The sequence below is a fragment of the Macrobrachium rosenbergii genome, chromosome 3, assembly GCF_040412425.1.
Source record: "Macrobrachium rosenbergii isolate ZJJX-2024 chromosome 3, ASM4041242v1, whole genome shotgun sequence".
Lineage (NCBI taxonomy): Eukaryota > Metazoa > Arthropoda > Malacostraca > Decapoda > Palaemonidae > Macrobrachium > Macrobrachium rosenbergii.
Genome location: NC_089743.1, coordinates 77014333 through 77041071, shown reverse-complemented (window position 1 = coordinate 77041071; position 26739 = coordinate 77014333). Strand labels below are relative to the sequence as shown.

The 26739-nt window shown below is 37.2% G+C and overlaps 1 protein-coding gene across 2 annotated transcripts in view; it reads left to right on the top strand.

Moving 5' to 3' along the window:
- The window catches only part of Tsr1 (Tsr1 ribosome assembly factor), a 96841-nt gene that overhangs the window by 18138 nt on the left and 51964 nt on the right, over window positions 1-26739 (top strand). The window contains exons 3-6 of one of the 2 annotated variants that reach the window (XM_067082830.1): window positions 5538-5616; window positions 7005-7145; window positions 13063-13167; window positions 20302-20499. In XM_067082830.1, the coding sequence (XP_066938931.1) occupies window positions 5538-5616; window positions 7005-7145; window positions 13063-13167; window positions 20302-20499 (523 nt within the window). The remainder of the gene's footprint in view (window positions 1-5537; window positions 5617-7004; window positions 7146-13062; window positions 13168-20301; window positions 20500-26739) is intronic. The other variant, XM_067082834.1, reaches the window with a different exon arrangement.

The window sequence follows — 26739 nt, the reverse complement described above, 5'->3', positions numbered from 1 at the left end:
ATAAATTTTGCAACATTAAAACATGAAATGCATTTTTCATACAGATTTTACACATAAAAAGCATGAAATGCATTTTTCTTCAGATTTTACACATAAAGAATGAAATGATTTTTACACATTTTACATAAAAGCTTGTAAATTACTTACTTCAAAATTAAACACCCACTTCTGCAGGGTTTAGAGAATTATTGTGTGAAAAAATCACATGCCCATTAAGTTAGGTTCCAGTGAAAAGTTCTTGTGTGTGTGAATTCATGCAACTTTCGAATCGTAAGATTGAAGTATTACTGTATAATATATATATATATATATATATATATATATATATATATATATATATATATATATATATATATATATATATATATATATATATATATATATATATATATATATATATATATATATATATATATATGTAATCTTTGTATACATAATTATATATATACTGTATATATATATATATGTATGTATATGTATACAGTATGTATATATATGTATATACATATATACTGTACAGTAAACTTGACATGCACAGGGATGCGTAACCCCCTCCCAGCGAATAACAAAAATCTGCAGATACTTAAAACCCTCAGAAACACTTAGAACTGCCCATTTTGGATAGTTTAAACACATGAAAAACCTTGCGAGAATGCTTATACCTGAGTATTTTAATAGTTTTATCACAAAAAATGCATTTATTCATGAAAGTTTTATGAAAATACATTAATTAGTGAATATTTCTCTGTGAAAAAATGTTGCAGCACGGCCAATTTTCCATAAATAATGGGTAGATATGTTCCACAGAGAAACCACCAATGCGTGAGAACGCATAAATACGGGTGTTTACTGTATACATACAGGCGTCCCCGGTTCTGACGGGGTTCCGTTCTGCGCCAGCGTCAGAACTCAAAAATCGTCAGTAGTCGGAACATCGTCGAAAATCACAAATCATAAGAAACCTTACTTTTAATGCTCTGGGTGCATTGAAAACGATGTAAACTGCATTATTATTGAGTTTTACATCAAAAAACCTTCAAATTATGATTATTCTGCCATTTTGGGACCTATTCTTCCGTCGGATCGGCGACGAGGCGTCGTAACCCCGAACATGCGTCGTAAGCAGGAAATAATTTCTGATGAATATATTTGAAAAGCGTCGTAACCTAGAACGCCGTAAGTCGGAACCGTGCCAGAAACCGGGGGACTGCCTGTATATATATTTCAGTGTGAGGGTGGACCAGGGAAACCAGGTAACTCTAACACATTTCTTTATTTCAAAAACTCCTTTAACAATAGGTTCATTTTTTAACTACAAGGATTGATTAAGCCTTTTTTTATCCTTTAACGTGGTGTATAAATATACTTGCTGTTAGTGTTACTCTGGGACATATGTCGGATCCACAAGGAGGTTACTGAGGGTCAGAATCGACTCCCATCGAGGAATAAACTTTCGTATGGGTTGTAGGTTCTCCAATCCAGAACATTCTAATATCAGAGCTCATTCTGAAATTTGTAAAACTCATAGTGAAAGAAATTATTTCAGCATAATAGGCCAAACAGCAAATCCTCATGAACTGCCTGTACTCGAGTCATTGTTTAACAAACTAGTCTCCCAGTTAAATACCCAAACCTCCTCTACTCAACTGTACCAGAGTTAACTCTGTCTATAAGCATTCTGTCGTTTGCTCTCTCCATCTAAGGTTGGTTAGCAGTTTTTTGTTCTTTTGTGTTTTTAGCTGTATTGTATTTGGTGAATTTTATTTTTATTTTGTGGTTTTTAAAAGCTTTTACAGTAACTTTTTGAGTAATTTGTTCATTATTCAACAGATCCCTGATGATTTAATAGAGAAATTATTATGAAACGTTGGAAATAAAGAAACATGTTAAGAGTTAACTGGTTTCCCTGGTCCACCCTCACACTGATTATATATATATATATATATATATATATATATATATATATTATATATATATATATATATTATATATATATATATATATATATATATATATATATATATATCTCTCCGTAAAATAAATCTAATCCTTCGGGCCAGCCCTGAGAGCTGTTAATCAGCTCAGTGGGTCTGGATTAAACTAAGATATACTTACTTTATATATATATATATATATATATATATATATATATATATATGTATGTATACATATTAGGCATTCCCGGTTATTGGCGGGGGTTCCGTTCTGACAGCATGACAAGTGAAAATGGCCGATAACTGGAAATCGGCAATTTTTGGCGCTTATCAGCACTGGTAACCAGAGATCAGCACCTCTATTAGGTATGTATCGGTGCCAATACCCGATTATCAAATTGCCGATTTTCATCACTGGACAAGCCCTGTAAAACCGGATTGCCGATGACCGAGCCCGCCAGTAACTGGGGACTGCCTGTATATAAATACAGTCATACCTCAAACTTATGCGAGGTTATGTTCCAGAACCCCTTGCACAAGGCAAATTTTCTCGTAAGTTTGGCAGTCTAAAAATGCTAATAAATGCTTATTTCTAAAGTTTAATCACAAAATATAACCCTAATCATGCTCCCAAATTATTAAGCTAAATTTTAAGTGAAATCAAAGTTACTGTAATTTCATTTAAAAGTTAGCTTAATAAATTACCCTTGAAAAAAGACATAAATGGTTGACATAAAAATAGAGTTGGAAGAGAATTTCTATCCCTCTCCGACTGATCTATTTTAAGAAGTATTCTCAGCCTCTTTGAATAACTTCTTTATTCTACGTCTCTTTCTGTTTGTTCTGAAATGCTTTTTCATGTACAAACAGCATTTTTTATTTGGACTAACACAACTCTTAGTTATTATGTCTGTGTTTTAGAACATTTGCCACACTAGCGCATTTACAGTTCGTAAACGGTATGGATAAAATTAGATCAATTTCAACTATCTTCTGTATAGGTAAAGACGTACAGAGAAATGATGTCCTTACTTAAAATATCAAGTTAAATTATTTATGAATTATTATGGAGACAGAGAATAACATGAGAGAGAGAGAGAAGTTATTTTTACGTTAGATATCAAAAGATGGAGAATAACATGAGAGAGAGAGAGAAGTTATTTTTACGTTAGATATCAAAAGATGGAAATTCATGATTTATGAAGGAAAAAGGAAGAAAGAGGAAGAGAGAGAGAGAGAAAGATAGTACCAGAAATCTTTTGACAAGCTGTGGGCAACGATTGACACATGTGACAGCTTTGCCCTCACCCCTCTTTTCAAAGGTTTCTCAAAAGATCAGGAAGTGATATTTGTTTGTTTAAAATAACACGTAATTTACTATTGAAATGTATAAATTTTGTAATTAGTCATATTATTATTATTATTGGCAACAGATCCTCTCTCAAACAAGTAGTATTGAAAGAAATCGCTGCATCAGCTGCATTGATCTTGTATAGATTCTTCTCTATTTTCCTTATAACAGTTTTCTCGCTGTTACTACAACTGCGAGTAATGCACCAGTGTGATTCATCAGGAGTTAAATTTCCAGTGATTCCGTATATTTCTATTAAGAGTAAGTCAAATTTGGTGACCATAGTCCGTAGGGTTTTTATACGTGTAGAGGTAAATGTATCGAATTTGGATACAGGTCAAAATCTTGAAATGGCCAACATTTCTTCCGGATTCTTCTGAGTATGATCATGGCAGTGGGTCGGAGTAGACTGTTGGTGCTAGAGGGATCTACTCTATAAATAGTCGTAGGTCAGCAGGGGGTTTTCTCATACTGATTTGTCATTGGTTGGTGGTGCATAGCAGCCTCCTATTGTCTGGAGAAATTTTTTCTCAACTCCTTTCTTGGCAGACCATTGAGGCAGGGGCGTGACGTCACTGGGTGGTGTGTGACGCCACAGCGGCTCGAATTTTCATTGGCTGCTGGGTTGCCCGCCTCATTAGGAATTCGTTGCGCAATGTGACAGCGGCTTGAATTTTCATTGGCTGCTGGGTTGCCCGCCTCATTAGGAATTCGTTGCGCAATGTGACAGCGGCTTGAATTTTCATTGGCTGCTGGGTTGCCCGCCTCATTAGGAATTCGTTGCACAATGTGACAGTGGCTTGAATTTTCATTGGCTGCTGGGTTGTTGGTATCATCAGGTATTCTTGGGCTGGGGGTGTCATTTGGTCTGGTATTGTTGTCGTGTCTTGGTATATATCTTCTTAAGTTGGTTGGGAGGAAAACCACTTCCTGCGTTGTGTTGAGTGAGGGCTTCTCTTGTTGAATAAGGAGCGCCTCTAGCAGTCGTAGACATCGCTGGTAAGTGGCCCTCCCTTATTATCCTGGTGTTTTTAATATCATCATCGTGGGAGATGGCTTCCTGGTGTGGTTCTTACTAGCTCCTTCCTGCACATGCATGAAATTCTCTTGGACAGCTTCATGTTAGTCATTCCAATGTAAGAGCAGGGGCATCCACAGGCGAGGCATGAAAATTGGTAGACTACATTTGTCTGCTTCAAAGGACCTCTTGCTGGCAGGGTTGGATTGTGCTTCATGATTAGGTCCCTGGTATGTCGATTTTGGTATTAGATGACAAGTTTGAGTTCTTTGTCAATCTCAGTGGGGGTCACATCCTCCATGATAATTTTCTTTAGTGCGTTTTCATCCTCACGGTAACGTGAGTGCATTCTTGCCTTATAATACAGCTGGATTTTCTCATTGGGATGTGACTGCGGTCTCTCATTCTCGTTGTACCACCGATTCAGCGCTTTGCAAACTTCCTTATTGATTTGTTGGTTTGAGTACCCGTTATTCACGAGCATCTGGGAGACCCGGTCAAGCTCATGGTGAGTGTCCTGCGAGGATGAACAGTGGGTGAGGGCCCTCCTAACGTAGGCCCTGACCATGGTGTTCTTGAACCTAACAGGGCACTCGCTGTTGCCATTTGGGTATAGGCCTAAGTTCGTCTGCTTCGTGTAGACTGAAGTTTTTAGGCCATAGTCAGTTTTGGAGACAAGGACGTCAAGGAAGGGAAGCTGGCTGTTATTGCTAAGTTCAGTGGTGTAATTCAGTGAACTGCACTGTTGGAACATACGCCGAACAGCGTCAACCTCATCCTCGTCATCTGCTTGTACAAAAATGTCTTCAATGTATCTTTAGCGTGATTTAATGGGTCGTCTTTATAGGGAGGGAGATCTCTCTCCACCATGCCCATATAGATGTTGCTAAGAGAGGACGCAAAACCCATCGCGACATAGTCCTTCTGTCGGAACATCTGGCCTCTATGGATAGAGAAGGTGGCCATCTTTGTACATATCTCAAGGAGGCCCTGTAGACAGCTTCTTGAAGCTCTAAGAAAATAGAAATCTTTGTATGTCCTTGGGAAACCTGATCTACCAGCTACACGCTGAGGAAAAAAAGATAAGAAGAAGAATAGAGAAGACTCCGTGGAAATATTTTTAATTATTATTATTATTATTATTATTATTATTATTATTATTATTATTATTATTAAGGCAGTAGTTGGATTGTTAGAGAACCAAGCATTAGTGAAATTTTTTTTTTTTTTTCAGTTTTCCTCGTTTCAAGCAAAGGTATTCCTTTATTGTACCGCCTGTTAATGATCTTTATGCCATACTGGATAGTTTGAAGGTAAGTAAATCACATTGTATTTTATTAATTTTTGTATATAATCACCTTTCATCTGCGTGGTAGAATTTTTTAAAAGGGGTCACTAGTGCATTTCCATTTTTGGCACATAGCATGCTGTATTCACTAAAATGCATAATTTTCAGTCAAATAAATTTTTACTTGTAAAGGCAAGAGATAGCGTGACTGGTAAATAAAAAGTTTCCCATCAGTAGAGAGGGCAAAGACTTACGAGGTGTACATAAGGCCAGTATTACTCAGTGCTGCAGAAACTGGCCACTTCCAAGGAGTATGGAGGAGATTTAAGGTGTGACCATAGATTGTAAAGTTTTGTGGCTGGAGTAGTGTGGGAAGATTGTATAAGAAATGAGGATTGGATGGAGAAATTTGGTATCAAGGGGCAGGAAAAAAAAAAAATACTTGAAATACTTAGATTGAGGTGAGTTGAACACATGATGAGAAAGGATGGTGAACAGTAGATATGGACGTAGCAGGATGAAGACTTGTAGGAAGACCTTTGAAATTGTGGAGAAAGGTATAGATGAACACCTGGAGCTGATTTGTAGTTGGTCAGAAGGAGCACTGAAAGAGAAAAGTGAGCAGAACTAATTCCATTTCTTAACTGCATAAGGAGAAAAGTTGACATTTATGATGATGAGATCTCTGCAGATTTTTGCCACAAACCTTTCAGAAAATAGTGTGGAGTACATGTAGCATTTATATTAGACAACATTTTTAACGCCAGCACATGCGAACAGTTAGCTCCTTCAGCATCATAAATTGGAAACCCCATGTAATGTTGAACCCTGTATAATATACATTTTAGTATGATTAAATCTATGATGCTGTTTATTTGTAAAACAACGAGCTTTAAACAGAATTATTAATAAAAAATAGGTACGTGTGAATGTGCTCTATCTATCACATATACCATTTGTTTTAGAAATACAATAATAAACCAACAAAAATACATTTTGTAGAATAATTATAACACCAAAAAATATGAGTAGACCTACATTAGTTTAACTACCTTTACGAAATTGGCACTGATTTCATATTTCCCAGGCCACTTGACCTGATAATTTCCATGGGCCAACTCATGTTTTGTTGGTTGTGCTAGATCCTGTCACCTGTTGGTGTACTCGTTCTTTTATGCACAAACCAAAACTACAAAGACTGTGTGTGTGTGTGTGTGTGCGTGTGCATGTATTGGTGGTGGGGAGGGAATAGCCAAACTGCCCCCACAAAATACTAGGCTTTGTTACTTAGCAAAACATAAGGCTGCTGCTAACTTGAAATTAAAAGAGAGATAAAAAAGTTGTAGTGAAAATTAAGTGATTAAATACTGTCTTATAGAGCACTTTGCAGAATATTTAAAATTAACATTGCAGGTTAGTGATACAGTTATGCTGATATGGCCAGGTGATGAGGAGCTTGGAGATGCTGGTGAATTGCTCCTCTCATGTATCCTGGCGCAAGGTTTACCTTCAGTGGTTCATGTCTTATCATCTCTTGAAGAACTTGCTCAGAAGGTAAGTCATGCGTGAGAAAATATGAGGAATATACTGTTTACAGAGTTGTTGAAAACCATGCATTCAGGAATGCAAGTTTTCAGTTCTAAGGCACAATCAGAAAAGAAAGAAGCTCTTGTAATTGATAGTGTAACCAGTTTAATTCTAAAGGGAACTTATGTATTTTTGACAACCTTTTTTTCATGAGTGGTGGCTGGAATGCATTAAGTCTTCATTTGTGCAATTACTGTTTTGTTGCTGGTGACTAATGATAATTGTTAGGTTATATAATTGTATTTGATCTTATAATTTTAATTTGGTAATGGTTTTTTTGCAAAAGGTTGTTTGTTATAGATAAGAATTTGAATTAATTTTATCATTAGTTGAATAATTTTTGTAATGTTTGTTGATTGTCCATGATAAAAGTGGTAATATCCTAGGTATAACGGTATTGTTTTACAATACCGTTATACCAAGGAGAAAGGTATGCCCTCCAGTGGAAAAATTATAGAAGGATAAGATTACATGAACATGCCACAGTAGCATTGGAGAAGGTTCATGAGGAAAGGCTGTGAAAAATTTTTACAATTTTATAATTAGGATTTGGTTCCATACCAGAAAAGTAAATAACAAACGCTGTCTTTATAATAAGGTAACTCCAAGAAGTGTACTCTACAGAGTACTGAGTACCACAGAATCTCATGATGCTTGTGTTGTTACTATAACATATGATCTAAAGTGGAGATTGATGATTAGTGTTAGCAGGAGAATCAAAGGAAGAGGTTATCAACATGTTGAAAAGCGTAAAGTAGACATAACGGAATTAATTGGAAATATAACTCATAAGAATGAATTAGAATTAACTAGTTTGTGTACAGTGACAGGCTGACACTAGTAATCAATGCTAAGTAATTTACTATTAAGGTAATTAGAGTATTAAATAAAACATACAGTATTACTCACCCCGTGAATAGTGTGAGGGTTATGCTCCAGGAGATGCCTTGTAAATTAGGCGACATTCGAGCCTTTGGAGTATTATGTCTATGGTTTTTCATGATGAATTTTACAATGTTTTTTTTTTTTCATCCCTACCCAAAAAAAGGATTCTCGTGCCCTCTTGAGGGACCTTTTGATACCTATATGTCTTCCATAGGGACTTACATGTATCTTGTGGATGGCTTTCTCTACCAAAGAGGGACGAAGGACAACGTGAGATTGGATATTGCCCGGTCTCTTCTCATATTTACAAAATAAGATCTCTCTTTCAAAGAGAACATATCTTTGGGCACTGTTAGGAAATAGGGGAAACTCATTACTCGAACCCTTTACATAAGCCTTAACCCGTTCAATCCAGGGTTTGGACTCCTGGCCCCTCATCACTTCTTCCACACTCCAACCACACAAATCAATCACATACTCACTCCAAGGGGATCTGCTCCCTGACCCCCCTGAAGGATCAGCTCTCTCGTTCTCACAGCTGTTTTGACTCTTAAGTTACAAAGTTATTTCCGTTTTCTACATTGGGTGCCTCTGAGGCATGCAACTGTTTCTTTCGTCACTGTTCCTCTCTCTTTGCTGCTTATAACTCCCATTATGGCACTCTTGGAGAGAGCACCAGCTACTTTACTTGTTTTCCCTGCTATATGTTTAACTCCCACAATAACAAACTCTAACATTCGTTCAATCCAACGAGCCTGGCGAGTGGTTCAATCCCCTTTCTTGAATAAAGCTCTCAATGGGCAATGATCTGTGTTCATTTTGACTTTATGCCCCAGCAAAAAGTAGCGACGTCTCTCCAGCATCCATAGAATAGCCAATGCCTCTCTATTGAAGAAACTGTAATTCTTCTCTGCCCCTTTTAATGTTTGTGATGCAAAACAAATCGGTTTTTCATTTCCTGCATCGTCAACTTTGAGAAATCACTTCCCCAATAGCTGTACTGCTTGCATCGGTAGTTACTAGAAATGGTCGATCGAACTTTGGATACGCTAACAGTTCATTACTAGTGAGTGAAATCTTTAATTCTTGAAAAGCTCTTTCTTCCTCTTGTCCCCAGTGAAAATCTGACCGTTTCCTCAATGATCTAGTGGTCATGCTATTTTACCAAAATCTTTTATGAATTTACGATAGTAGCCTGAGAGCCTAAGGAAACTGGCCACTTCTTTTGCATTCTTCATTTGGGGAAATTCTCTAATTGCTGCTGCTTTATCTGCACAAGGCTTAAAGCCTTCGGATGTTACTATGTGCCCCAAATATTCAACTTGCTGAAAGAATTTACATTTGGTTACATTAATTTTCATACCATGTCGCTTGAAAGCTTCTAAGACTTCAGTAATGTTCTTTTTATGTTCTACTGTAGCCCCTTCTGTATTATGGTTATGTCATCTAAGTATACAAACACGCTCTGCCCTAATAGCAAAGCTAATACAAACATCATAGCACGTGAAAAATGGGCAGGAGTATTCTCTAATCCAAAAGGAAGGTAATTATATTCAAACAATTGATCATTAGCTATAAAGGCTGTCTTTTCTTTGCTACTCTTGTCTATAGGTATTGGATGATAACCTGACTAAATCCAAGGTGGTGAAGAATTTACTATCTCTGACCTTATTCAACAATTCTTCGATAGAGGGCAATGGAAATGCATTGTCTTTTGTGATACTATTGAACTTTCTATAATCAACACATAGCCTAAGAGAACCAGCCTTCTTTTTAACCATCACGATTGGTGAGGCCCAAGGAGATTCACTTTCTCTAATTGTCCCTTGTTCCCTTAATTTATTAATTTCGTTCTCTACTTCCCACTGATAACAAACTGGAATTCTATATGGCTTAGATGTTATGGGTGGTTGATCCCCTGTCTCTTTAACAAAAGGAAAATTATTTATTCTGCCTGGGGTTTCATCACAAATCTCCGATTACATTTGATAACTTTCTATAATTTCCTTGACAATATTTTTTGATAAGTAACAGGGTAGACCCATCAGTTGTTCGCGCAGGAGTTTATCCAGACGTTTCTTTGTGACCCGACTTGTCCTACTCAAGGTTGCGAAGCGCAGAGAAGCATCTGCTGTTTCCCTGTTGAGTAGATGTCGACCCAGGTCTATCACGATCCGCTGATCATTAATGTTAATAAATGGCACATTAACCTCGCTGTGTATTACCTCGCTCAGACCCAGAATGATAAAATCTTCCCATTTCTGATTGCTGTACACTATGAACAAATCTGACTGCAAGTGCTAGGTCAGGCAGGAAATGTAATAGAAAAAACAGTTGGGGTGAGGGCCATACTTCAACAAGGGGCTTGCAGACAAACACCTAAGTATACTTTAAATGGAATATATTTACAATTACACACATCAATCAGAAGACTGGGGAATGAAGGGCAGATCCCACAGGGGCTGCCACATGGTTAGTTGTACTATCATTGTTGAAATTTGAATAGTCTGTGGTTAATCCTCTTAAAAGGGATACTGAAAAATTGATTGCAGTGACCTTTTCACTGCAAGAAGCACAAGACAAGTCGATGTTTCCACAGCCGATGTACTGTCTGCAATTTGATAATGCCAGCAGTTACACAAGGATAATTATAACGATCTCGGGTGAATCGAGGTTTTCCCAGACGGTGCCAAGATAACTGAATTCTGGTATGATATACTTGCATTAAAATTCACGCTGAGCTAAGTGAGTCAGGTCTTTGTGATAACTCGCACTTCAGAAAAGAAAATGAGATTGCACTTGGAGATTTAAGATACGTGACTGTTGAAAAAACCTCTAGTCAGGATGTTACCTTATAACGGAGCGATGGAGGGGCCTTGTCAAATTTCACCAGTTCTGGAGTGGTGAGTTTAATGGGAAAATGCACGGGTAATGCGACTGGGTGGTTGAAAGGTGACTACGTGGAGGGGTCAGTTCAGTAAGGGACCATTGCAAGGGGTAGTGTGTCTGTCTGCTGACGGGGTGTTCTGAGAGCAACAGTTGCTGCTCCTAGCCTTATATGACCTCAGGGGCTTATTTTCTTGCTCCTCCCAGAGGGCACTGTCATCGCAAGAATGGCGGTCATGCCCTTGTTTTCTAAGTTAAGGTCTTTCCCAAATCCTGGTGGCTTCTGGCAACCCATGTTTGCTAGTTTTTATGGGGAACTCAACCTTTCTGGCGGGTTTTCGGCAGGCTTCATCTCCATTCGCCTTTTATCTGAAAAGAGGTAATTCAAGCAGTCACCAGAAAAGATATAGAGGTGGAAGCCCTTCCTACTTTTATTACAGTGCCTAATTTAAGTGCTTTGGTAGGCAATGGAAAAGTGGCTGTCTTTATGTCCAGATTAGAACTATTAAGAATTTATATTAGTGAGCTTCAACCCTTTCTTGTTCTTTGACTTCGCTCTAGTGGCAATCTCCCTTTTTTTTCATTGCTTAGAGAAAAGATTTAGAATTGAAAGCCCTTCCCAGATTGTGACAGCACCTAATCTAACTAATTAGGTAGCAATGGAATAATGGTTGTCAATGTCCAGTTAGAACTCTCGAGTTTACCTGGACAGACATAAATCGTAAGGGGGAGAAGTTAAGAATTTATCTCTGGTGTTAGAAGGCCAGACACTCTTATGTCCAAGATGGGTAAAGTTTATGCACACACGGTTGATTCCTGAGTTTTTACCTTTTTTGGAAATAATCCTCATGGCTTCCGTACTGTAACATGTCGTTATTTCCTTTAAAACCTTCTTCTTGAGAAGGTTGTCCTGAAGCTTAGTGGAGTTATAACTGTTTTTGCCACATTATTTGTGAATGTTCAATTTTAGCACAAGGTATTAAGCCCTTAGCCCTTTCGTTGCTGTGTGGACTTTTTCTCCTGAACCAAATATGATAGTAACCTTGCTCTTTATCTTACCGTTAGTTGTTAGAAATCTGCTATTGAATGTTGGGAGCATGAAGGTACACTTTTTGTGTTTAGGAGCACACCTTCTTATCTGGTGGTGGTAGTTGTCTGTAGTTTTGGACTGTCATTTATGGGCTTTTGACTCAGGCACAGGAGTCACCAGTACTCTATAAGATAGAGTCCTTTTTTTCCCCATAAGGATCCTCTGACAAGTCTCGCTACGAGGACCTTACACTCTGTTGTGGTTCCAACATCTGGTGACAGTACTTACCAGTGAGGATCACACATCAGGCAGGCATGTTGAGAAGCTTTTTCTCCCCCTTTTGAAAAGGCTTTTAGTTTGCTTGGCTGAACCCTGTTTCTCTGGCCTTACTAACCCACCATCTTTATTCGATGTGGTAGTCCGCTAACTTTAGCAGTAGGTAAGATTCATTCGAAATAATGATAATTTTCATGATAAAATTAATTATTTGGATACTTTCCTACTGTTAAAGTGGAAACCCACCCAGCCTCCCCACATCTTAGTGGGTGGTCATGAAGAAATATGACAAGAACATAAACATTCCAGTACCATCTGGTGGGAAAACAGATGACTACAGAGACAGTCCTCACGGGTTAGCCAGGCTATTTTGATTTTTAAATGCCAATCACACCAAACGGCGCAAAGATAAAGCTAACTTTAACGTAAGTAAGTTCCAAATAATTAATATTATGATGAAAATTATCATTTTCTTGAGTTACCCGTGAATGCCTCAGGTGCACCTTCTGCCATCTATGGGGGTATGACTTCTTGAATCTGGGTCTTGTATTCCCTTTAGAGGCACCGCTCCTTCATCCTTCCTCCAAAAATGCAAGTAAGGCGAATTTTGTTAGTGGGTTTGTATATATTTGATATTGTTTCCTTCCTTCAACAATCCGAATAAGGCTAATTATGATTAATAGGTTTGTATATTTAATTTTGTTTTAAAGAGTGTCAAAGTATTCCAAAAAATATATTAAGTAAAAATTGCTTGGCCACACATGCTAGGTGGTATGTATATTTTTATTGTTTTAAATGTAAATTCAGGATCCAACCTCCAGTCAAGATGAACCCATGGATGTTGAAGGCCTTTGGGAAGAACTGAACAGTCGTTTAGTTCTAGGACAACAGTCACCTCATAAAAGAACTCGTGTACTTTTACTTGTCTCTGTGTGTTTTTTATGATGGAAGTGTGGTAGAGAGATATATGGCAAGAAAAAACAAGCATTTGTGTGATGCTATAGTATGTGAATTATTTGTAATCTTTACTCTTAAAAGATACCATTGCTTTTAACTAGCCTTCCATTTTTATCTCTGAAAAAATTTTTCCCAAAGGCTGTGGTAACTTTTTAACCCCTTGCTACATTGCTTTCTTTTATTTTTTATTATTTATTTGTTTTCTTATCATTTCTTCCCATATCTTTCAATTCAGAACATATCCTATGGGCCATTCCCTTTAAGTTTCAGAAATGTGATTGGTTCAAGTGAGGTAAATTCTCTTGGTAAAATTGGCAAGTAGATGACAACCAACTGTCCCTATGGGTGATTAGAAGAGGGAAGCTAGAACTTCATTTTAAAGGATTGTTTATGTATCTACTTTGATTTTTTGGCTTGATTTTTCTTGCTATAATTGACTTTTTGTTTTAGTTACCTCATATTTGTTTTCCATGACTAACATGGGTCATATGTTTTAACTACAGATGACATAAATTTAATTTTATAAAAATATCATTTGGGATGAATCTTACCTACTGTTCAAGACAGTTTATATCTCCATGCCGATAGGTGAGTCGGCATGCAAACAAAAGATCGAATGGCAGCCCATTTGGCTGTCTAGTATACCTGTTCTCCACCAGGTAAGTTTCGAATGTTTTAGCCCTTGTCTGAATTCTCCTTCCTGCCATTGTGTATAGGCAGTTGTAACAATAGTAACAATAAGACCTCTAGGATCAGAATCACAAAATTCAGATGAAATGGAAAACTAAAACATAGATAACCACAGGGAAAGCAAAGAAATTCACCTATCACCAATTGTAGTCACCACAAGAAAAACCAAGAAGGAACAAAAAACTAATGAACACGAAGGTACATGTGGTTGTAGTAAATGCTTTGTAGCAATGTGCACAAAAATAAAACTATAACTAAAGAAAGCCTAACCAACACCATAAGAAATTTCATGAGGTATAGGAATAAGGAAAAAACAAACATCAAATCTCATCAAGAAGGTTGCATGTGTATTGAACATTTAGAATATTACAAAAAAACATTTCAATGTTGTATATAATATTCTAAAAAAAAAATCAAAGTGGAAAAATTAAATCAAGATAGTAAAAATGTAACAGTTAACGAAAGTCAGATTAAAACTGCAACAAAAAATGAATCAAGACTTAGAAAAATAGAAATTAACTTAAAACAAATTTCAAAAAATATCAGCTTAAATAATTTAGAGTAATTTGACCACTCTCATATTACACCATTCGGTTGTTATATAATTCAATGGAATATAAATGGATTATTAATGAGAACTGTGCTTAGGAGAAGCCCAACAACTTATAAGTGAGTACGAACCAATGATTACATGTATACAACACGATAGGAAAACTTGTTCCAAATATAGGTAAATATCTGCTAGCCACAACATCAAAGGAAAATGAAAATAATTTAGGAACAGCAATATATGTCCATAAAATATATAACAAAGTAGATATAGATTACACTGAATTACCACTTTTAGCAATAACGAGTGAAAATAGAAAATATATTTGATATTATTAACTGATAGGACCAGCCTAATAAAAAGTATGATTTAAACATATTACAGAAAATAAAAGATTTTAAGAATCCCATATTAATTGCAGATTTCCATGCACATAACCCAATATGGGACTATAACAATATTACACCGGATAAAGATGGAGAAAAAATAGAAAACTTGATGAACACTAATAATCTCTGTTGTCTGAATGACAACAAAGTTAATACGTATTGTTCCAAAACCCATGGAAGAGATGTCACCCTTTGTTCAATAAATATACAGTAGTTGACAAACTAGACTGGAATACTTGTGATGACTCCTACTCAAGTGATCATTATCCCATAATAATATCCATATTAAATAATAAGCCAAAACAGTACTCTCCACATTATAACATGCAAAAAGCAGATTGCTACATTTTTAACTTGCATACCAGAAATATACTGCCATATGATTATTTGAGAAATAGCAATGAGATAAATGAATTCTTTGTATCTTTCATTAAAAGGCAGCAGACAAAACTATTCCTCATTCAAAACCCCATAATAAAAAACATAAAGTCCCCTGGTGGTCAGATGATCTATCTGAATTAAGGCACGAGAAAACACTAGCAAGAGGTTAGATACCTAAACAGAAGATTCAGTAAATAAATAAATCAAAACCATTCTTGGAAGAAAATATATTAAAAATGATATTGTACTATTAGAAATAGATGCATTAAAACCTTTATATAATAAAATATCAGCTAAATTTAGAAAGGAAGCCATAAAAGGTGAAATAATATCTTGGAGGTCCAGTGTATCAGAAATTACAAGCGAAATGTCCATTCAAAAAGTATGGGAAAAATTTTGAAAAATGAATGGAACAAACATTAGACCACCCAGACAAGCTATATTAGATAATGGCAAAAAAATTTTTAAAATCTCTTCGAAATAAGTAACATGCTTGGGGAAAGTTTTGCCAAAATAAGCGGTGACCAAATTTTGGACAAACATTTAAAAAAAATAAAGAATAAAGCAGAATCTATAATACTTACTTGTGAGACAAAGGAAGATATATGTTATAATAAGAAATTCAGTATGGAAGAGTTAGAGTATACCCTCTTGAACAGCAATAAAAATGCTCCTGGAGGTGATGATATTTGCTTTGAAATGATTTGCCACCCAGCACCTTTGGCAAAATCATACTTATTAAAACTTTACAATCATTTATGGCTTAGAAACTTGTTTCCAGATGAATGGCGAAATGCCATAATAATTCCTATACCGAAACCTGGAAACTGTAATGTAAACAATTATAGACCAATCTCTATAACAAGTTGTCTATTCAAGTTGTTGGAGAAAATGGTAAATGTACGACTTCCATGGCACGTACGTGAAAATAAAATTTTAACTCCTTCCCAGTTTGGTTCACAACATAATCGATCTACATTAGATTCTATATCTAATTTGGAAGACCACATACGTAGAGGATTTGAAAGAAGGCAAATTACAGTAGCTGTCTTTTTTGACATCCAAAAGGCATTCAACACTACATGGAGGTATGCCATATCAAAATCATTACATAATAATAACATACGTGGCCATCTTCCTAAGTTTATTAAAAACTTTATGAATGATCACACTTTCCACATGAGAAAAGATAATGTTTATTCCAGAACATTTCCACTTGAAAGTGGAGATCCACAAGGGAGTGTCCTTAGTGGTATTCTGTTTATTAGCAATTAATGATATCAGTAACATTCTACTGGTAGGCATTAAAAGTAACCTGTATGTGGATGATTTTGCCACATAAAGCATGCAGCACTAATGATTAATAAAACCATAATAAACATAGATGAGTGGACCTCATCTGTAGGCTTTAGATTTTCCATAGAAAAAACTCAAGCTGTCGTGTTTTATAAAAATAAAGGTTGGAAAAAAGGTGAAGAAATAGAATTGAAAATCAGAAACCATAATACAGTATTCCAATTAGCCAAACTGCAAAATTTTTAGGACTAATATTTGATGCACACCTGAATTGAAAAGCCCATATAACTTACATAAAATCAAAATGCAAAAGGGCACTAAGTCTAATAAAAAAACTATCACACACAAATTGGGGAGCTGATAGACATACTCTTACCATACTGTATAAAGCAACAGTGTTATCAGTCATTGACTATGGAAGTGAAATAATGGTTCAGCATCAGAAGCAGCACTGAAAATATTAGATCCAATTCACAAGGAAGGACTAAGAATATGCACAGGTGCATTTAGATCCTCACCAGTCTCCTCAGTGCAAGTCGAGTGTAGCGAACCGCCACTGTTCCTACATGGAGAGTTCATAACAATGAAAAGTGCATTAAGAGTCAAGAGAAGAGATTCACCAACAAAAAGTCCTACATCAAAACCTCTTTTTTAGTGACTTATTTTTAGGCCTTTTGGACCCAAGCACAGGGGTCCCCTCACGCCAATTCTGTTTCATTTTGGCTGAATTGAAGCGGTTTTCTCTGCAAGGCTGCTGTTTGCCACACACTCATGAAACCCTTGCTCCCTGAATGGAATCCAACTTCTGGCAGCAGTGAGATCCAGAAGGATTCCAGATCAGGTAAGAATGATTTGGGTTTCATGCAAGAAACGTTTAGCTCAATTGGCTGAGCGGATTATGTCTAGTTGCACTACCCACCATTGTCTTCTCAATGTGGGAAGCAGGTATCTTTATTTGCAGGTAAGATTCATCCCTAATAATATAAATGTTCACAAGAAAATTGATTATAATTTATATGGAGACTTACTGTTAAAGTAGACCCCAACCAGCCTCCCCACAACTTAGTGGATTGTCAAGGAGAATTCTGACAAACTAAAACATTCGAAACACACCTGGTGGAGAACAGGCATATTAGACAGTCATCTGGGCAGCCATTCAATCTTTTGTTTGAATTTCAACTCGCCTATCGGCATGAAAATTTTATTATGAAAATTTACATGTTCATGCAAACCCAGTTTATTTCACCACAAACCCTCTCTCAGATAACCTGCATTCAGTCTTCCAATGACCCTCACACTATATTTATTGTCTAATAGACAGAAGATTAGCTTTAGTTGTCTCATGCATGCAACTCATTAATTGCAGGTGCCCAAAAGCCAACTGCTTTACTTATCATGTGTCTGGTGCTGTGCACAGCTGAATTCCCCAGATTTTGATTGTTTTCATGGATGCCTCTAGTTATATAGTACAAAGTTACCGTCAAACAAGAAAATTTTATTATGCCTATATACAGATTACACCCATTAATGTAATGGAACTGATAAAAAAGTATATCTTGTTAAAAATTTAATTTTTAAATTTTTTGATGAAAATGAGACTACTGTAATGGTTTTATTGTTTGTTTCTAATTTCATTTAAGAGTTTAAACTCCAGTAAACATTTCTCAGATTTTGTATTTGTAAAAGGAAAGAGTTTTTCAAAAGCTTTAGGTTTAAAAGTGATAGCAAATCCATAAAGCTCAAGTAAATATTGAAGACATTATGAGGATTGAAAGTCATTAAGTTACACTTTTGATGCAGTATAAGCTTTTAAAGTTGACCAGTGTAAAAGGATTTAGTGGTAACAAACACTTCTTATGAAATCTTGTGAGCTGTTAAGGGGTAAGACTTCAAGACACAGGTAGACCTTCACTGATCTGAAACCACTGGAAGGTGAGGAGTCCTGAATTGAAAATTCTGGGTTGCAGAGAGATTGCCATTGAACTAAAAGATACCACCTCAGTATCCCTTTTAAAATATCTTGTACCACATATAATTGTGCAATATTCAACTCTGTATAATATTTGACCAACAGATTTTTGACATACAATACAATAATATGATGGCATATAAGAAAATTGTGCACTTAAAATCTATGATTCAAATACTATCACAATGATAGTTTTTACAATACAGTACATTATAACTTTTTAACGTATACTATGGAATGACATGTCATGTATGCATTTTAAATTAAAAAACAAAAAGAAATGGTGATCTTTCTGAAAAAAAAAATAAAAAACTTTTTTCAATCAGTGCAAACAGTTTGTGTGTGTTTTAAGTATGCAAAAACTATTTTCATAGATTAGATTAGGCTAGTCTTAACAAACTTGAACCTTGAAAAAGGGATTTTTGAAAAATATTTACAGACTGGGTACTATTCAGATTAAAACTGGCAAATAGCAGCTTGGTAGAATTGTTTATGTAGTTCCAAGTATTGTTTATCATTTGTCAGTTGTCTTCCCCCGTATCGTCTTATTGGGAACAGTAAAGTTACAGTTATTAGTACAGAACAAAGTATCGCTCATATAAGGTCTTAGTCCCCATGATTGCTCATAGCTAACATATCACACTATATTAAGGTCCCAGTCCCCTTGATTTCTCATAGCTAAGAGTTCAGACTATATTAAAAGTGAGGCAGTTAGTTGCTTGATGCCTCAGGATCCATGAGGCATGTGTGCAGACCTACTATCATGTCTCTGTCTATTACACAAAAGTTTGCTGGGTTTTGGGAATTTGTAGACTGAATGTGGTCAATATGTGAGTGATTTTTACTATGAAGAGATCAATCTTGTTTTTAAAAAGGCTGATACCTGTGCTGCAGCTTAGTTTTGTGGTCCATGAAGCATATATTTGCTATGGAAACATTTTACTGAGACAATAGGATTAGGCAGATATATTTTGCAGATTTGCTAAGTTTTGAGAACAGATTAAGAACTTAATTTAAAAGGATCAAGCTTGGTATAGGATTTGCTAATTGGCAGTTGTGCTTAACTTTAGACATTTGAATCAGTTAGCCTTGGCAAGTGATTGGTTGGTACCAGAATAGTTTGGAATGTAAGATAAGTTAAGCAAGTATAGATACTTGTTCCTTTCCTAATTTCATTTTTAACCCCAGTGCTTGGAAATGAAATTCCTGCTTGATTTTTATTTTTTCTTTATTTCCATTTGTGGTGTGTTTCAGGTTGTATTTGATATATATTTGTACATGTAAAATGAGACTGCAAAAATACTGAATTTTTGTAGTCTTTATGAGCAACCTTTTGGGGGTTTAGAGGTTCAGTTGCATAACTGAGTATTAGTTGGTAATGGTAAAAATGTTTACATTTATTTATACAGGCTTTGCCATTTTTGGATATGATATTTTTGTTTGTTAGTAACTGATTGATATCTCCTTCAAAATTTTGTTGAGCTTTATAGATTTTTAACATTGAATTGTATTTTGTTATTAGACTCAAAATAAATAATGTGTAAAGGAGATATAAAGTTTCCAAGTTACAGACAGCTTTAAGGTTTTTTAATAGCAGTAGTATTAGCTTTGGTTTGTGTGTGTGTGTGTGTGTGTGTGGTAAATGTACATACTGCTAACAATGGAGTATAATAACATGCCCAATAGTCTTCAGTTTTATTTATGCCATCATGATTTTCAAATTGGTGGAGTAGTGAAACTGTAAAACTACTTTATAAAATTGGCGACTCATTTTTGTACAAGAATCTAATCAAAGTTTCTGATATATTTTCCAGAAGAGGCAGCGTGCTAAACAAAATGTTTTGAAGGAAATTGAGGTCAGATTCCCTGGCCCTGTCAGATTACATTCATTAGAGCGAGACCAAGATGCCATGCTTGTTTTGCGTCAGATCGGAGCCCAGAAGCAGCGTCCAATATTCTTCCGGGATAATCGTGTCCACATCATGGCTGAAAAAATGGAATTTGTTGGGGAGGTAAATTGTTTTTGATTTTTAGGGTTTTACTTTCTTACATATAGGCAGGCCCTTGGTAAAAAATTATGAGAATAGTTAATCAATATAGGTGATTTGCAGTTCTGTATGATTATAGCAGTAACTACATTTTTGTTATATACAGTGCTACCTCACTTTATCACACTTCAGTTTGTCATGGATTTTTGTGGAGCATACCTTTCACTTTTCTGCAGGAACTTCACCAATTCGTTAATTCTTTCTATGGACCATAACTCTAAAATTATCACTAATTCACTTTTTTTCGTTGATCAGCACTATTTATTCACTAATTACTGTACTTTTTCATATTGTGTTCGTGACTAAATACAGATTTCATATAAGTAACTTACCAAGTATTGTAATTACATAGCTATACTTTCCACTCTTGCGGCAGCTTAAATTTTAAAATCCGCGGTAGGGCTCCGGTTGTTTAGTGTAGGTGGCCAGTCCCTCCCACTAACAGGAATACTAGGAACGACTTAGCAGACAACCTCATTCTCTTTCTGCCGTGCTCGGTGTCAACATCGGGTGTTTGCAGCAGTTTTGTTTATTATTCGCCAGGTAGATTAACGGATTTCAATTAAATATTATCGCTGATTTCGAGTAGCCTTCAAGCCTACAGCTTTCAGGAACAGTATTTTATTGTTTTGTTATTAAGATCTGATTCAAGTTTATCATATTTCGCTACAGCGATTTTGCAGTTAGGTGATTAACTCTGCTTTACCAAGTAGTGTATTATAATGAAAATATCATGTTCGTTACTGAATCGATGTTTTCGGTGGCAAATACATATCGGCAAGTCTCAAATAATGTTTGATAAAGAATTGAGTATGTTTTGTGTGATGGTACTTTGTGTACTTCAAAACAATTTTTGGTAAAGAATTGATTTAGAACATTTTCTTATTATACTTTCCTTTGCAGAGTGGAAAAGTGTAAGGGCAGAATGTAGTAAGTAGAGAAATTACTTATTTAGGCGGCGCTGGGCTTTTGGATAAATAGACTTTCTTGACAGCCGAGAATCGGTGCCAGGCACCCCAGGAGCGCCCACTAGCTTTGGCGCCAAGCGCCCAGGAGCGCCAGCTAGCTTTGGTGCTGAGTGCCCAGGAGTGCTCGCTAGCTTCCGGAGCTACTAGCTACACCTGGTTCCATTCCCATCCTGGGAGCACCCAGTGCCGGCGCCAGCTCCCGATCATCTGGCGCCAGCTGTTCCCACATTAATTTTTTCACTCCTGCTACTAGCCCTCTTATCTTCTCCCATGCCTGGCTTCCTCGCTTCCCTCCCTTGCCTTTGCCAGCCTTGTGTAGGGTTAACAGAAGTTAACCTTTTGATAGTGTAGTGTTGTGCAGTGGAGGAGGTGATTATCCAGCTCATTGGTTCTCCTAGACCTAAGTCACTGTCATACTTCCCTAAACTTGGAGGAGTCATACTGAAAGTCCAATGGAGGCCGATGGGAAGTTCCCCAGGTAATTGCCCCCCTCAGTCAAACCTGTTGTAAGGTCCCAGGTTGTGACAGCAGCCACTGAAAAGGCGTCTTGCTGGAAGTGTAGGGGACGAGGTGACTATCTGGCCCATCGGATCTTGTAGAGCAAAGGTCACTGTCCTGCTCCCCCAAACCTGGGAGAAGACATACTTGCGATCCAAGGGAGTCCAAGGGAGTTTGCTCCTGGGTAGTTGCCCCCCCCTCAATAGAGCCTGTTGTCTGGTCCCAGGCATCAGCAGACAACCATTGAAAAAGCGTCCAAAATGATGTGCTTTAGTGATATAGATTCCGGTTTGGAAGTCCATGGCACTTGTCTCCTGAACTTCCAGTTGTGAAGCGCCAGTATTTGGTGCCAAAACTCTCGTCCAGCTCCTTGCAATTTCCAAGTGTCCAGTGGCTCCAGATCGCATACCCCCCACCCCCGACACTCCTAGATGGAAGGATGAAGATATACCAAAGGTCCAAAGGAGGTTGGTGAGGTTTGCCCACTGGAAGTCACCTCTGTAGCACCTGTCAGTCACATTTTCGTGTAGTAGAAGACCCTCAGACTGCCGTTGGAAGGGCGTCCCTTTTAGTGCCCACCAGTTGTCGTCAGACTCAAAATTAGCCCTAACAAGAGGCATTCTAGGTGTTTTTCACGGCGCGTCCCGATCCTTGAGGAGATGTAGTGACAACGAGACATCTGTTACGTTTCAACGGACTAAAGATTCTTCTCTCAGCGACATACAACAGTCAGTCTCCAAGTGCCCAGTGCCTGCTCCTGAGCGCCCGCTGTCTACCTCTGCATGCTTGGCACTGGTTGCCAAAAGTTCAGTGCCAACTCCTGAGCGCCTGGCGCCGATTCCCAAAGGCTCAGCACTGATTCCAGAACGCTCAGCGCCTACTGCAGGGCATTGATATCTATAAAGTACTTGACTCCTGTCTGTGAACATTTCTCACCTGCTCAGACAGTTTTTTGTTTTAGAATGCACTGTTGTTCTTTCTTGAACGCCAAATCCCGATTGAGCGGTATTTTTGAGCTTCGTGAAGAAAGCTCCCTCCTCTTAGACATTTGGGGGCAGGGAAATGCAGCTGGACACTTATGTTTTTCCCCTTAGCCCTGAATTAGGTCGGACTTACAATAGTGACTGTCCGACCATAAACCATTGGAAGGGAAGTGCCTTCATACTACAAACCCGGACCTAGTTTTCCATTCAAACGCCTAGGATTTGGGTTGGGGGCCTGCTTGGGGAACGGGGTAGTTTCCGGGATGTGGCCCTCGGAAGAACAGAATCATCTCAGATAGCTGAAAGCTTTTCACTTACGACTTCAACACTCATCGGCCCTATTGCACTCGTAGACTGTGGTAATCTTGTAACAGGACCACAGTCCTAAGTATATTCTCATTTCTGTCAGATAGCAGAAAACTTTTCACACACAGCTTTAGTGCTTATTGACCCAATTTCACTCCTAGACTGTGATAATCTTTTCACAAGAACACAGGCCTAAGTATATTCTCATCTCTGTCAGATAGCTGAAAGCTTTGCACTCGTGGCTTCAATGCTTCTCGACCCTTTTTCACACTTAGAATGTGGTATTCTTGGTTCAAGACCACAGTCCTTAAGCATATGGAAAAGAAGGAAGCAAGGAGACTCTCTCTCTCTCTCTCTCTCTCTGTCCTTCCCGCTAAGTGGACTTTGGATCCCCTGGTCTGGCGGAATCTGTGGAATCTGTGGGACAGGTTGATTATTGTGTGGTTTGCCGCCTCAAGGAACAGTTGCCTTCCTCATTTGTTTCTCCAATCCTAGACCCCCTTGCACAGGCAACTGACGCCATGTTGCAAGTTAGGTCCAACCTGGACCTTTAATGCTCTTCTGTATTACAACTTAGTCAAGGAAGGGCTGAACAAGTTTTCAGGTTCATTGCAACGGAACTATGACACTCTTAGCCCCATTCTGAACCATGAATATTGGTTCCCAAACCAGATATGGTTGTTGGTGAACTCTTTACGACTCCTTCCACAAACCATATCTACTCGGACAACCTCACTTCAAAAGATACCACTAAAGGGTGGAAGACTGTCCGGGAGCTTTGCCTGGAAGAAGTGAGCTTTTCAAGACCGACTCCAGAAATTGTTGCAAGATGCAGACAGCAGTCTTCTTGCTAAGTACTCTAATCTAAGTAGGCAATCTTCCGTTGATGGTGTAATGGCTATAACATCTCGTGTGCGAATTCCTCTTTAGCTCAGATAGCAGAACTCCTCCTATACCTGAGGTGGTCTGCTAAGTCGTTCCTAGTATTCCCGTTAGTGGGCGGGACTGGTCGCCTACACTAAACAATCGGAGCACTACCGTGGATTTTAGAATTTAAGCTGCTGCATGAGTGGAAAGTATAACTATGTAATTACTTGGTAAGTATATGTGAAACTTAATTTTATTATGAAAACAACATTTTTATATAAATGACTTACCAAGCAATTACGTAGCTACAAGCTTCCTACCATGGCAGTCCAAAAATTCAAATTTCGCAGTGGCCCTACCACCGCTAGTGTTGGTGAAAGGGACCCACCCACTATCGGGACCGACAGGTACAACTCAGCGGGAAACATCAATTCGTTTTCTGCCGACTCCTGATCAATATTGGTGGTTTTGTGCAGTCCCTTTTCATTTTCTTTTGGATTTTTGATCCAGTTTTTGTGAAGCATTCAGATTTTGTTTGGCTTTGTTATGTTAGATATTCTGTTAGCTTTGGTTTCTAATTGATTTAGTATGTCAGACTCTAGTTCTTCTAGTGTTCAGTACTGAACCAAAGGTTGCAAAACTCGACTAGTTAAAGTTACTTATGATTCTCATGTTAAGTGTATCAAATGTAGGGGGCTGGAGTGTAGCAAGGAGGTTACTTACACAGAGTGTCAGGGTTGGGCTGATCAACAGTGGAAGGTTTTTAAATCTCATTCAGAAAAGCTTGATAGAGATAGAAGGAGGAAGGTGGCTCTTAGAGCTGAAAATAGAGCTAGTTTAGAGGCTATTCCTTTGTCTTCAGTGGTTGAGGATAATGCTATTTCTCCTCATATCCCTTCTGTCTCCCCCATCCTTAGCCCTCCTACTGTCTTACCACATACTCCTTTACCAAGTTCCCATGCTTCTGATCTCACACCATTGCCAGTCTCGAATGTAGGTTCAATAAAAAATTTGAGTATTTGGCCAACACGGTTATGGAATTAGGTATGTCTTTTAAAGCTTTTGTAGGTAAAGCCTCGAGTGTTCCCATTGGAAAGGCATCTCTTTCAGTGCTTATCGTCTGAGGTCAGATTCAGACTGCTCTTTGCCTGATGGAAGGCTACGGTGGCGCCGCTTTTCCAAACGAATTGATGTTTCCTGCCGAGTTGTACCTGTTGGTCCCGATAGTGGGTGGGTCCCTGTCACCTACACTAACAATGGTAGCACCACCGCTAAATTTGAATTTTTGGACTGCCGTGATAGGATGCTTGCAGCTATGTAATTGCTTGGTAAGTACAGTATATATAAAACTTTATCATAAAAATTACATTTTTTATGATAAAGATTATTTACATTGTACTTATACTGTGCTACTATATCTGTTATACTGTACTAAAGTCTAAGTTAAGCTCATTCTTTTTGGCCCCAGATAAATGTAAATTGAAATGATATTACTGTAAATATTTTTGGATGATACATATTGTAAAATACCTAAAATATTTGCTTGTTATTTTAATTTTATTTTTTCAGTGAAAAGCAGACTGTAAAATGAAATGAAAAAATATCTGAATATTTTAGATATTGTACTACAAATCAATGTAAGATGTATTTGAAATTATATTATTCTGGTTTGGCCCCAGTTATAATGAGCATGAATCTCATTTAATGCTTTGGCAATGATGCTCTATCATCCAAATCCCAGCCGAGAGAAACCCTAAAAGAGTTCTTAAACAAACATTTATAACTAACTCTATCATCCAAAACACTCATCATCCTCCCAGCCCTCTCTAAAAAAGAGTTCAGAGGTCTAGTTAAACAAATCATTTATAACTATATCATCCAAAACACTTTACAGTAATATCTCTCTGGCACATCTTACATTCTCAAATGTTATGCTGAGTCTGGACCCAAACCGAATGAGCTTAACCTTTCCTGCCCAATTGTATTGAAATGATATTACTGGTAGGGGTAAAATTTTTTTTGGATGACTAAAGCATATATTGCAAAAATACCTAAAATATTTGCTTATTTTAATTTTATTTTCCAGTAAAAGCAGACTGTAAAATGAAATGAAAATAATCCACGCAGGCCTGACAGGCCACACTTCTGTCAGAGACCATATTTTAGTTTCCAACATTCTTCGCAAAGTTTTTACTAGCGGAAATTTGTTTGTACAGTATGCCTCTGAATCTCATTTTTCATTATCATATATATCGATATTTAGAGAATTTTCTCTCTCTCTCATTCACTCTAACTGTTATCTCTGAGCTACTCGATAATGTTCAACTCATTTTTTTTTTTTCTCTCAACAGCTTATAACGCCAAAATGAAACTGTTGCTGTACCAAAGCCATTTTTTTGAATTCCTCAATTATATTTACAAAGTAATTTCTTATGAAAAAGTGTTTTTGATGTTTCTTACCCACTTTTTCTATCAATTTTCACCAACTGGACTTATTTATTTTTTTATATGTCGATATTTAGAGAATTTTCTTTTGTTTAACTGTTATAGTTTTTGAGACTTAACTAACTGTAACTTTTTTT